The sequence below is a fragment of the Solanum dulcamara genome, chromosome 7 (assembly GCF_947179165.1).
Source record: "Solanum dulcamara chromosome 7, daSolDulc1.2, whole genome shotgun sequence".
Classification (NCBI taxonomy): Eukaryota; Viridiplantae; Streptophyta; class Magnoliopsida; order Solanales; family Solanaceae; genus Solanum; species Solanum dulcamara.
In genome coordinates this window covers 59,945,965-59,960,192 of record NC_077243.1, presented here as the reverse complement: position 1 = coordinate 59,960,192, position 14,228 = coordinate 59,945,965, and the positions used below count along the sequence as shown (strand labels likewise).

General features: G+C 33.0%; 1 protein-coding gene across 3 annotated transcripts; it reads right to left on the bottom strand.

Moving 5' to 3' along the window:
• Window positions 1–6,730: 6,730 nt before the first annotated feature.
• Window positions 6,731–13,145, bottom strand: LOC129895013 (phosphoglucan phosphatase LSF1, chloroplastic). Of its 3 annotated transcripts, none has more exons than XM_055970637.1 (10): window positions 13,062–13,145; window positions 12,168–12,283; window positions 11,597–12,056; window positions 11,314–11,385; window positions 10,474–10,595; window positions 9,939–10,154; window positions 8,929–9,034; window positions 8,560–8,672; window positions 7,621–7,765; window positions 6,731–7,345 (listed from the first exon to the last, which is right to left on the bottom strand). In XM_055970637.1, exons 2-10 carry the CDS (start codon window positions 12,254–12,256, stop codon window positions 7,226–7,228), a joined length of 1,443 nt encoding a protein of 480 aa, XP_055826612.1. In that variant the 5' UTR covers window positions 12,257–12,283; window positions 13,062–13,145; the 3' UTR covers window positions 6,731–7,225. The 3 variants fall into 3 exon arrangements, with proteins under 3 accessions (XP_055826612.1, XP_055826610.1, XP_055826611.1); XM_055970635.1 differs by lacking the exon at window positions 13,062–13,145 and adding an exon at window positions 12,523–13,023; XM_055970636.1 differs by lacking the exon at window positions 13,062–13,145 and adding an exon at window positions 12,523–13,022 and having other exon boundaries at window positions 12,177–12,283.
• Between the last annotated feature and the right edge of the window lie 1,083 nt (window positions 13,146–14,228).

Genomic DNA, 14,228 nt, shown 5'->3' with positions numbered 1-14,228 from the left:
GAAAAACTCAAAATTAAATAATTCATTCTTAATTTTAAATATAACCCTAAATCTTCATTTATTTATTTTTTCTCAAAAGTTATTTATATTTTAAAGATAAAAAAGATGAGATGTGTCATTTCAGTAAAAAAAAATTAATTTTAACAGGAGTCTACATTTTCGATTATCATGACTATTTGATTATTAGGATGATTATATTATAATTTACGTATGTTGTTTAATCAATATTTTGAATAACATTTGATAAATTTTGACACGCTAATAGTGTATTTCTTGGCTAAAGGAACTCTGCATCTATATTTTATATCTTATTAATATAGCTACATTAATAAGAGATGTAGTAAATTTTTTAAAATTTTTTAGCATTTTCTGTCTTGTCATTTTGTAAGAAAAAAAGACTCAAATTAATAATTAGAAATTTTATGTATTAGTACTTAAAATTATGCAACGCATTCTGTATTATCATTTCTAAGATAAAAAACTCGAATTAGTAATTGGAAATTTTATTTATTCCTAAAAAATCAGATATTTAAAATTGGGAATGAGTTATTTAATTTTGAGTTTTTCAAATGTTCTTCCGTTAAAATTAAGGGTGAATTACCAAAGTATAATGAGAGGGGTATATTTGAACCAAAAATTAACCCGAAAGTATAATGAGGGGTATATTTAATCTATTTTCAATAGTACAACGGTATATTTGACCATTTTCAGTATTATGGAATATGTCAATTACAAATAAAATGAGAATAACAATTATCAATAAAATAAAAATTTTAATAATTAATTAATTAAGATATTACTCCCTCTGTCCTTTTTTACTTAGCAAATTTTGATTTAACACATTTATTAAGATATAGTGAGTAGGGATGGACATGATATGATATATATCGAATTACCATACTATACCGAAATTTTTGATACCATGATTTTGATATTATAGTATTTGGTATGGTATATGGTATATTTTTTAATTTTTTTTGGTATTCAATATGGTATTTAGTATTTAAAATTAATATATCGAAATATCGAATACCATACCAAGTATGTAGTTATATAAATAACATAAATATATTATTAAAATACTAACAAATATGCAATCTCATATTAGTATAAACTATATGTTTAAAGTTGAAACTTTGACTACTTTATTTTGGTGAAATGTATATTAAATGTGATTGATTAAGAAAATGAGTTGTTTGTACGGTATTTTGAATATATGTATTTCTACATATGTAATGTGTTAGTATCATATAATTGAGATCTTTTTTTGAATTGTCAAAGTCTTAATACTCTATTATACGAATATATATTAGTCAAAGTAGAACAAAATATGATTACCGATTTACCGTACTGCAAAATATCAAAATCGAACTTTAAGATATCGAACCATACCGAATTAAATTGGTATGGTAATGGTATAACAGTTTTAAAAATTGAATACCGAAATTACCCTACTGAAGTTTCAAATACCATACCGTACCGTACCATGCCCACCCCTAATAGTGACTTTACCATTTTACCCCTATTAATTGATAGAAACATATTTACTCACTATAATTTTTAAAAACATTAACTCAATGTTAATAAATTGAGGGTATAATAGAAAGAAAAAAGTTGCTCTTTCTTTATTCATCAAAATTGATAAGTAAAAAGAAAAATTAAAGTAGAAAATATTTGACAAGTAAATAAAAACAGAGGGAATAATTTTTTTCTAGAATTTACGTTGGTAACACAATAATAAATACGTAATAAATAAGATAAGTGACATGTTACACCAACACTTGTGAAAATGGTTCCAGTATATATAAATAAAAGGGAAAAGGGTTAAAAATGTCCTTAAACTATTTAAAATAAATAAAAATGCTATTCGTTTATAGTTTGGTCCAAAAATGTCCTTGTCATCAATATTTTGGTCCAGAAATACTCTTGCCGTCAATTTAATGGGTCAAAAATACCCTTTTTCGAATAAATATATTTTTTTAAAAAAAAAACTTGTTACTTATAAAAATATTACTTTTAAGGAACTCTATTCTTGTTTTTTTTAAACCACTCTAAGTAATAAAATGTAGAAAATTATTTTATTCTTCGTAATCTCATTTTATGTATTAAATAGAATAATTTTATGTACTCTAAGTTTTAACGGATAATATATGTCATATATATAAGATCATAATAAATTCATCATTAATTTTTGTTCAAATAATGATAAAAAATAATTATAATAAAATAAAGAATATTTTTTATTTTTTATTTTTTTTCTAATTGAAGTAGAATAAACATTTGCTAATAAAAGAAATATTTTTAGGAAAAAAATGTGTTAAAAAAGAAAATAAGTAGTATATTTATTTTTAAAAAAGCATTTTTGACCCATTAAGTTGACTGAAAGGATATTTTTGGATCAAACATTTTGGACCATTTTTCCTAAATAAAATAATAATAATAACTTGTTGAAGAAAAGAAAGTTTATACAACTTAAATAGTGCACAAATTTTAGTTAACCAAAAGCTAAATTCATTGGTGATCCCTTAAAATTGACATCGAATTTTATTTATACATCTCAATTAGCCTATATTCATTTTAGACACCAGCTATTGGCTCCATGCAGATTGCTGAAAGCAATGGCTTTACGGGTCTTATTATATTATTTTGACACTTTGTCTATCCTCAACAAAAATATAGTGCGTGTGTTACACTACATATAAAGTGTCAATTAAATGATGACATTTATCAAACAAATTTCAAAACAATGAATTTTGAGTTTTTTTAATTTTAAAAAATAGTCAATTAATCAATGACATGTGGTATTTTGCTTTAATTTAACCTTTTAAAAAAATATTTTGCAACAGCCCTCCCTCCCCCTTCCCTCCCCCGCATTCTCCACTTGCCCCCCTCCACCCTCACCCCATCTTCTCCGACATACCTTTGCAGAAACAATCCCAACCCCTTCCATTAAAACCTATTTCTGCAAAAAACAATCTATTTTATCCTCAACAATCCCAAATCCACTCCAGAACTGATTTGTTATTCCCAACATATCAAATTCATGTGATGGAATTAAAAATGGGTAATGAATTCTCCACTAATCATTAATGCAAATTTTCTATACCTTCCAATAATCAGATAACAATAGCTACATGTAGATCAACTATTAGAATCTCCTCCATTTAACACCCCATCTTTCTTTTAAACGCTTCAAATTAGAGGTAAAATAACTGCCATTTTTTGTCGAACTAAATCGAGTAGAAAGAAGGGCAACAAAATAAGAAAAATGTGCAGCTGGGGAAAATCTCTGCTACTGAAATCCGTTATTTCTTCTGTAGTATCATCGTTAGATTTTCGCCTTAACCAAACTTATTTGTTTTACATGAATTATAATTTATATTGTCTTTTGGTTGTGGATATTTTAAAAATGTAGAGAAAAAGATGAAACTTTTCAATCACCACTTGAAGGTATGGCTTAACCTTACCAGTATTGAAAAGCCAATTATGCTTTTGGGTCATTTATTATTACATGGAGTCACCTTATGCGAATTTCTTTTGAACAATTTAGCCAGCAGAAAATCAACGGAACTTTTTGCATTCACATAAAAATCATCTGTACTATATAAAATTAACAGATAAGAGCCTAAAATGCCCTTTAATTATTTAAATTGGTATAAAATTATCTTCCATTCATCTTTTGGCTCCCAAATATCCGTGACACCGACATTTTGACTCAAAAATACCTTTATTTTTAATGGTTCACACTCATAAGGTGGATGAAGGGCAATATTATACCAAATCTCATAGTTTAAGGGCATTTTAGACTTTTTTTCGTTAAAATAATTTAAAATTATTTAATGTATGATCTCATGTGATTGGCCTAATCTTGGATTCCATAGTAAATTAAAAATTAAAAAAAAAATGTTAGTCCTCTACTCTCTACGCCACTTTTGTTTTTTGGATCTTGTCCACCTTTTTTTTAACTTATGACAAAACAAGGGAGAAAAAAGGAGGAAAATAGCGGCTACATTCATATAGAAATAATTAGTTCAATAGAAAATAATTTAATTATGCAGTTATGTACATATATTGCATTTTTCTTTTCTGTGCACCCAATATTCAAAATAAAAGAATAAAATTAAATTTTTCTCAAATCTCCATCCCCACCCCACCCCACCATGATAATGATATGAATATGAACATATAAGTTCATTTCAAGTTTGAGTCCCTGATATCCTAATTAAGAATAAGAAATTAAAAAAAGAATAAAAAAGAAAATGAACAATACATTTGGATAATTGATAGAAGAATTTATATTAATCAAACAAGTATTGATTTTAGTTGGATCCCTAGTTATGAGGGGGTTAATTAAATTGGGAGTTGATTTAAAATCGGTCAAATAGGAAGATGTCATGAAATTAATAAACTTTTGAATACTATTTTCAAGCATATTGTGTCAAAATATGGATCTTATGTAGTTTTTATTATTTATTTTGAGAAGAATTTAAATTTGGACCAATCAAATTAGACAACATAATAAATAAATATTTAATAATTATACTTTAGGGAAGCTGTTAAAAACAAGGGCAAATATGAACCAAAGAGTTAATACCAAGGGTATTTTTGAGCCAAAAGATTGGCGTCAAGGGTATTTTGAGGCCAAAAGGTGGATGGAGGGTAATTTTGTACAAATTCAAATAGTTGAGGGGCATTTTTTCTCCGTAAAATTAAAAAGGAGAGGATAAATTTTTTTTTAAAAAGCCACGAAGAGTGTAAGTTTCGTCTTAGTTATGTGGTATTCCTGTAATAAGTGGTGTCCAAAAAGGGTATTATGGAGGATCCAAAAAGATTGAGGCCGTTTGAGATTAAACTAGTTCTACTTTTCCTACTGAGATTCAAAGTCTTTTTGAATTTGGCAGGCTACTATCGACGCTTTGTGGAAGGTTTCCTATTTATTGTTTCTCCGTTGACAAAGAAAACTCAAAAGAACGTTAACATGATATTTCAATGGTCATATGATTGTAAGGCAAGCTTCCAAATACTAATTTACCCCCAAATTTATTTCAAAAGAAAAAAAGATTTGGACTTTACCTATGGAGGGTGAAGGATTTCTTCTTATGATGCTTCGTATATTGACCTTGGTTGAGTGTTGATGTAGAAGGGCAAAATTATTGCATAAGCCTTGAGACAGTTGAAGACTCACGAAAAGAGCTACCTTACTCATGAGTTGGAGTTGATAGCGATAGTATTTGACCTCACTCATGACTCGAAGTTGATAGCACTAGTATTTGCTTTGAACATGGATGTTAAATCTCTGCTCAATAGCTTCATAAGACTTGATATTTTGAAGCTTAGTCGAGTTCTTGGCAGTGTTAAGGCTCAAACACTTTTGGTGGAGCAGATAAAGGCTAGAAAAATTGAGATGAGAAGTTGTATATGATTCCGGACAAAGTGTTGAATGGAAAGGTTAAGGAGACAATTCTTGATGATGAAGTTGTTTTGAGGATCAAGGATCACACTTGTGTACTAAAAGTGGATGATTTGACCAAATTAATCATGAAAGAAGCTCACAATTTGAGGTATCTAGTCACACGAGTGTAACAAAGATATATCATGATTTGAAGTAGCACCATTGTTGGTGTTAGATGAAAAGAGATATAGTGGATTATGTGTCTCGATGCTTGAATTTTCAGTAGGTGAAGGATGAGAATCAGAGACCGAATGGTCTCAAAGGATGCTTTTATGCGAGTGGAGGTGGAAACGGATTTATCATGGACTTTGTTGTTGGATTGCCACATTTTTTAGTAGGTTTGATGTCATTTGGGTCATTGTGGATAAGTTGACCAAATCTGATCATTTCATTCGAGTTCAAACTACCTACACTTCCAGGGAGATAGCACATAATCTATATAAAGGAGATATTTTATTTGCATGTGTGCCTATTTTTACTATTTTAGACTGAGGTACTTAGTTCACATCTCATTTTTGGAGGTCTATGAAAAATGAGTTGTTTATACTTGTTTATTGTGCGTACACATCTATGTTTGTATGTATGTAGGAAGGTTCGATCCGAAAACATTAGATTTTGCCGAACTCATAAATCCAGAATCATTGGGAGGCCTAGAAGATGGAATCGCATGCTCTGCCTTATATTGAGCTACGCCCCAGCTTCCTCTATTCTGGCAATGCTATTATGCTAATTGCTGTTGCTCTAGGAGCAAGTGAACCCTGTCCAGTCCTTTTTCTTGCAGGAATCTTGTATTCCAGATATGAACTGCCATTTAATTTTAAACTTTTATAAAGAAATATAAAACTATTACTAGCTTTAAAAGGTAGTAATAGGAACCCCATGTGGATTCTCAAGTCCACAAGACTTGTTTCTCTCCATTGTGGGGGAAAAGTGGCACGCAGACATTCTAAAATGGCTAAAATAGACATTACACCATTTGGTACTCCAGAAAAGTTGACAAGAAGTACTAAGAAAGAACTAACTGGAAATTGTACAATATACTGGTTCACACTAACCTATAGTTGTTTTATCTATTGGAATACCTGGAGATGGAGAATCTGAAAGAATTTGTGGTGATGCCGTCACCATTATCCAACTGGAAATAAATGTGAAGGACAAAATGCCCTCCCCCTTTATCACACTGTTAGTATCAAGCATATGCCATTTCTCTTCTTTGGGTAAACACGTAGTAGAAACTAAAATTTGTTCAAACTGTCTTAAATAAAAAAGACAGCATGATCAGTGAACAGTAATATTCTTCATTCCGCAGCATAGTAAAACATGCAATTACACATCCACGTGTCCATGTAATATGTATGTATTAAACACAGATATACATCCCTATTATGCGGAATTATTTTCAAGTTAGAAGTTTGTTTACATGGAGTTGACAGAGCTTTTCAACAGTGGAAATTATCTAGCTGAAGGAGTCAGTCAGTGGTCAAAGTAGACGATATGTATGGGGATAATACTCATAAAATGATAAAATGACTAAGTGCAATGACATGAGCATTATAAATCGCCTGCATTTGCCCAATCTTGCAGCTGTTTGACCTCGAAATTGCATGACAATATACAGCTCCCTCTTCATTTCAAGTGGGAGGGATGGGCTTTCATTAAGGTTGTCCCAGACATGTTAAAATGGGCATATACCGACCGTTTTTACTTAAGTCTTTATTGCAGAAGACATAATTGGATATGCAACTCTGATGACTGAAAATGTAGAGTGTCCATCTATTTAGGTGCTAGCCTTATTGGGCAGATTGAGAACGCAACACATCGAGCAGCTTTTGCCAGCATGAACCGCTCATTTTCTGTCAATGGCCTCTCAATAACCTTCATAATATTTGCGTCCTAATTCATATTAGGTAGAAAAAATTGTCATTCCTCGTTCAACATTACATATAAAGAAAAATTTTAACTCTCAGAGAAACTAAATTGATGATGGGAAAGAAAGAGACTTATACTAGATCATTAGTAAAACAGAATGTCACATTATTTTATGCTAATCGGGAAAGGATATTAATAAGAAAATGTATGCATAAGTTAAGATGGGAATTAGATGTTTTACTGTTAAAGATTGTCATCCTCCATCCTTTTTAAGGGAAGGATACAAAAATTTAACCAACCTTCTTTTGTTGTTGAATGGAAGGCCTGACACTGGCAACATCACCAACAACAATTACATTATTGAGATTTCCCCGTTCATCTCTTTCAGTTGGTGAAGTGGTTGAATGCCTCCAGTTTCCACTAATAATGTACTTATAAAGGTACCTGATAATCAAAGACAATACTTCAAATGAAGCAAAATTTACCTAAGAGTAAAAACAGGAAAACAATATAAATATTGACAAAGGTACAACTTCAGGGAGGAAAAAGAAGCAGAAGGGTGAACTTAAGATTTGGAAAGGTTGAGGGGAAAAAGACAATACATATTGGATAAATGGAACCATGTAACGGAGATTCAAACTGACAAGAATAGCCTATGGCATGCAGGACTACAAATTTAAAGTGGGGCGTCACTTTAGTGACAAGAAGAATGAAACTAAAATAAAGTCACTTGTTTCAGGAAAAAGCAAAGAAGAAAAGCACAATGATACCGATTTGCATGTAACTTGACAATGAAACTTCAATTGACTTCAGGTTCAGCTTCCCTAAAAAAATAGTATTTGAGAATTTCAAGAATTAGTATACCAGTTCTCTCATTTCTACAGAATCTTGATTAAATCATTCTATGGTGTCTTCATTGCAAAAACAGCCAAAACAAGTTTGGATCTCTCAAAGAAGAGAAATGCGAACTAATTAGTTGTGATCGGCTTGATGAGATTCTGTTATGAGGCAGAAAAAGATAAGGATGATACCCAAAGGCATGCGTTTGAGTTGTGATTTGGCGATACAGCAAAAAGAATCATTAACAATAAAGGAAAAAGTATGAGAAAAAGAGAATTCAACACCCCACGCTTAAGCAGGAAAAGAGAATTCAACACTCCACACTTGAGCAGGAAATCATTATAAAAGCTTGACAATCGCTATCACATCTATGGCTGACAGGAAGAGGCAAGACTTACTTTCCCTGTGAAAGTCTAACTTCAGCCTCAAATCTTGGACCACCTTTGTGGACTGCCTTGATTGGTTCTTTCCAGTTACCTGTAAAATCTCCAACCAGGTAGACATCCTCCCCCTGTATAAAAATGTCATGCAAAAAGATACTTACAAGTAAATACCCCAATTTAAAACACATATGGAAGCGGACAACAGCGTAACACCGAGTATGCAACATTCATTCCAAGAATCAGTTTTGACCTTTGAGGAAAGAGGTCAAGAAAAGAGTCCAACATAAAATCTGGGTTCAATTTCACTGCTGATTTTCTTATTCATAATCATACCAACATCTGAGGACATCACCGACAAGCAGTGGAGATGATGAAATTGATTACCTCATGCCCATTCCATACAAATGTTACGGCATGTGTTGCAGGACCATCATGTGCACCATTTTCCACCATAGCTATGAGATCCCATGTTGCCCAGGCAATGGCTGGTCTGCAACAAATATGTTTTAGATAGGGTAAATCGAGAATGTTCATTGGACATGGCATTCTTTTTTATTTGCAATAAAATCTAAATTTTCTTGTTTGGTGATTAGACTATAAGAAAGGCTAAACAAACAAGAGATAAGATGGGGGTCATGACAGTGAGCTAAATAAGACATTATGGTTACATATGCAAAATTGATAACAGCAAGCTTTCAAATAGATAATATTTATACATCATTATACACCAGCTGTCTTCCAACACTCACCTGCTTGTGTTAGTACTAATACCCATGTTTTACCGTTTTAAAATCCAAAGAAATGGAAGTAGAGTTCTTTTTTAATTCTGAACAGGGACAGCTTTAGGATAAGGCAATTGAAGCCCTTAGCTTAAGCACCCAAATACTAAAGGCACCAAAAATATAAAGTATTGTATTATGTATATAACATATAATTTATGTAAATATTGATAAAAGAAGTCAAATTATATGTTTTTTAAAATTTGGTAGAGGTTGTACATTAGGTGAGTATAACATAAATCTTCTCTTAAGTTATCATTATCAAAAAAAAAACCACATAAATCTTCTCTTATTAAATTAACTAGTATCTTTACCTTCTTATCAATTCTAATTTTTCTTCCTGTGCGTATAGTTTATTCTTTTCATGTTTATGATGATTTCCCCAAAGCAAGTGTTGTGAAAGGTTCGAAACTCGGGGGATAATGAGCTCACCCATCTACCTTTTGCCACTTAAATACCATACTTATATATATGGGAGAGTTTGATATCAGAATGTGCATCTAACCCACAGATTATGCCGTTGGTAACGTGATACACATGCAAGTGCTTATCCAGTCAAGGCATCCCCAAATGTAAAGAATGGAACTGAAGAAATATGAGAGTTGGGAGAAGAACCTGTCAGGCTTGCATGAATGCAACCCAGTGACAAAATTATAGGCTGCATGAAGGGAAGTATCTGTCATCCAATGAAGGTAAGCTACTACACAAGCAGGGGATCTATCAAAACCAGTTGTACAAGTCACATAGACTCTCTGATTTTTCTTCAATAAGCGTAGAAGAAGACCAACACAAAAAGGAAGTTTCTTTCTCATGTCAAATGAATCTCCTTCCCTGCAAAAGAAATTAATATGCAGAGGGGTAACATAGCAAACCCAAGGTAATGGAATAAGATTAAGCTCCGTAATTGTTAATCTCAATATGCAAAGAAGATTGTGGTCAATGAAACAGGCAAATGCTAGAACTTCTGAAGACTAACGGTGCATCTATACAGGCATCACCATCACATTTCCAGTACAACAAAAAGATAGACTTCTCTTAAAGAAGTAAAAAGATAGAGAGCTCAGGGGGCATGCTAAGGTACTGGAACTATAAAACAGACTGATAGCTCATTGACGAAACCTTCGATTAAAAAAGTAAACCTTTTTATTACCTTATGGGATAGTTGATCATAAGGATATTAAACCTTTGGCAAGATTCATTGATTATGTTGGCATTAATTCCCCAATTTTCAGCCTCGATACCACTCTGAAAATTCAGCACAGCAGTGATCCCCTGATGCAGATATTCATTGGGTTAGTTGTAAGTAAATGAACAAGAAACAATTATCCTGATGCAGATATCTGGGTTAGTGTAAGCAAATGAGCAAGCAAGAATTAGTTCTGCAAAGAAACACTGAATAATGGTCAGATAAAGGTGGGCACAAATGTGTCTCCACACTTATATTAAGATAAACACTAGAGATGGTCTTGCCACATCTACCAGCATTCCAGTTTCCACAGTTTTTGCTTGTCATTTATTATTGATTTCAGAATCAAGAACACCTGTCCCTATTTGTATAATCAAATTTGCTTATATTTGTTTAATATGGTCTTGGCGTCCATCAAGCAACTGTCTTCATGCTGCAACTTAAACGTGGGACAACCATACATATTCTTGAACCACAAGTAACTACAGGCCATTTGCAGGGTGACTTCACCATATAAAACCATTGATTTACTTTCGTTATGTATATACTCATTTGTTTCTTTGTCCTGCTATTAAGGGTTGATTAAAGATAGTCATGATACTCTCAGTTCTATCAGATAGTGTGCAAACCAAAATTCTATATGGACTGGAAAATACAGAGATATACAAGACATGATTCTCAGTATATCAGTTGTATACACTTCATGAAATAGAAGGGCAAAAATCCGCCACATCTTCACTGTATACTTCATGAAATAGAAAAGGAAAAATAAATTATGTTCAACCCACAAAAGCATAACCTCACCACAACATCTGACAGCATTTCCACATCAGATTCCTTTTGTATGCACGATCCCACGTATATTTGCTCTGTAATCTAGCAAAGGACGTAAGCAATGTACTTCAGAACCAGGCAACGGAAAAGTATCTTCTTGGAAATAAAATGTACTACAGCGGTGGATGAAAATGGTGTTCAGCAAAATTGAAAAGAGCAAAATTCCTGGCGCTGTTCAGTTTATCTCTAGCAGTTGAATATTAATCATTTGAATAAAGGAAAGGTTCTGCACAGAAAAATCTGAATGTCACACCTTGCTGTAGCGCATACCAAGATCATGATTGTAATATAGTTCTCCCTTTGAACGATCCAATGCCTTTACGTATTCTTCCAGTGGGAAATTCCCATGAGCCCATTCAGAATCTCCAATGTCTTTCTCAGAGAATATGTTGATAATTGGGCTAAATGGTAACGAGGGGGTACCATTCAGCTTTCCTTGTTGCCTGATTTGATCTCCATCACTCAGAATATTCCATCCATTTAACGTTAGTAACTTGGGAGAAAATACTATAAAGCCGGAGTTCCCACTGCCCTCACAAGACGTTCGTAAGTTGGAGGCAAGTAAATTTTTGTTCCATGTAGCAACGGGAACACGACCTCTATTATATAGAATATCAATATCATTCATAAGATATAGCTGGTGGATAGGAAATGGGAAAAATGGTCTCTCAAGAACCAGGCTACAAGGTCCTGAGTTCTCTCTCATCATCTTCCTGCAGAAACCATAGTAAAATACAGTACACTTATTGAAACATCCCACTACTTCAGTCAGAAATGCACTCTTAGCTTTTAGTTGTATAGGTTAAAATTGGTATAATTTTAACGTTTCATACTCTGTATCGCCAAAGTCTTTGATCACAATAAGCCCCCCACCTGAAGAGTCACTCGCCTTTTTCAATGTATCACCAACCATTATTATTCTTGATTTCTCAGCATTTCCCTGCAAAGGACACTTGCACAAACTAAGAGATGATAAATTTCAATAGAAGATATGAAAATATTGGTAGATCCAGGATTAAGAGTCAATCTGTTCCAAGTGGGTACAATGACACAGACAAAACCCTTCTTATTAATTTTAATGCAAAGTTAAATGAACTTGTTGTGAAGGGCTAAATGCCATTATATTGTAAGATCAGAGTTATTCAAATGTAAGGATGTTAATTGGGAAAACTAACTAACCCCTTTCTTAAGAGCATGAACGAAAACTTTCCCATCAACAGAAAGGGCGAAACGAATACCAAGAGGTTTTTCAAGTGTAACCATATACTCGTTCAAATTCATCTTGAAAGGTGAAACAGAAGATGAAGACATAACAGAAATCCGCCGATATTGGCGTCGTTTTACTGCCGAACTAGGTGTGAACCGTCCATCGTTGAAGCACAACTCTACTCCCCAAAATGTGGATAAAATCACACATTTCTGCAACTTCTCCGAAGAAGAGAAGTTTCCATCAAACGAAGAGTGGTTAAAAACTCTGTAATTTGGAACTTGCAGTGAACACATTTCTTAGATATTTATATCAAATTCAAACTACTATCGTAATCAAATATTGATCGATTGATTATATATCAATTCTAGCAAAATGAAATGGCAGTAATAGTGTAATTTTGTGCATAGAGATGAGAGAAGGTTCTAGGGAAATGGAAGAAGATGATTATGAGGGATTTGCTGAGGAAGAAATGCCGCTGATTGGAGCTAAGAGTTGAGAGGCACATTACCCGCAACGCCACGTGAGATACTAGAAACCCCACATCCACGTGCCTCTCCTGACCTTTTCTATTTGGTCTAACTCACTTTCTCTCATGTACAAATATCAATCAATTTTTAATTATGTACATTAAGATTATTTTATACTACTAATTATTGGATTTGTATAGTGCAAGATGTTGTGACATGGTGATGGAGTAGCCTTAGTCTAAAGGCTGCTACGACTTAGGAGACCCAATTTGAGTGGGATTGTCATCCAAACTCTTCAATTTGGTAGTGTTTCGAGAAAATGTGAGACATGATGATTACTATGCCTTGAACACTTAGTTATCAGAAGTTGAGGAGCAGGGAAGCGAGCTGACGATTTTATTTGATGTGGTTAGCAAAATAACATGATAATAAGCATTATGACTTTAAAAACTCTAATCGAGGAGCCTTGACATACAAAGAATGGTTTTATCGAGGTGTAATTGAGATACGAATACTTTAATGTTGTCTGAATTTATTATGACAATCTTATGGCATAGGTGTGTTAATGAAAAGTCAATAATTCATTAATCGAATAGTACTAATATTCATATCTTGAAGACAAGTGTAAGCTAAGAAGGATCAATCGATCATATGAGAGGATAGTGACCATGGGACCTAGAAGTCATTTTGAGTTTGCTGTGTGTTTTTTCTGTTTTGACCCTTCACAAAGCTTTGGTATGTGATTATGAATTATGGGGATGCGTGGCACATTATTTGAGGTGATCAAATGAGTTTGAATAAGATTTTTGATTTTGAAGTTTGACTAAAGTTAACATTCTAGATTAATGAGGTCGAATTCAAGTTTAGACCGTTTGGTCTAGAGGGTGACATATGACTAAGTTGGGTGGTTGCACGGATCGAGGCATTCAGGAATAATTTGAGTATTTGAATTGATTCTAGAGTTTTGAAAAAGTTAAGTTTGAACATGGTTAATTTTTATCAAGACAACATCAGTATACAAATGCCTAAGATATGAATTTTAGGAATTTAGCATGATCGACATCCAAGCACCCCCAAACTCATACAAATCAGTATACAAATGCCTAAACATACTCAGTCTAAGAGGAGAAAGTCGTAGCCTACCTATAGGCCAACTGCGCGCACTCCAACTCAAGTAACCAGAGCTTTTCCCTTCCATATGACCTCAG

Coding starts and splice junctions, on each gene's coding strand:
- LOC129895013 (XM_055970635.1), bottom strand. CDS start 12,846: ATGTGTTCACTGCAAGTTCCAAATTACAGAGTTTTTAACCACTCTTCG. Junction 11,386..11,596: donor TTGGTATGCGCTACAGCAAG/GTGTGACATTCA, acceptor GTCCTTTGCTAG/ATTACAGAGCAAATATACGT. Junction 7,766..8,559: donor GTTAGACTTTCACAGGGAAA/GTAAGTCTTGCC, acceptor TTTGATTATCAG/GTACCTTTATAAGTACATTA.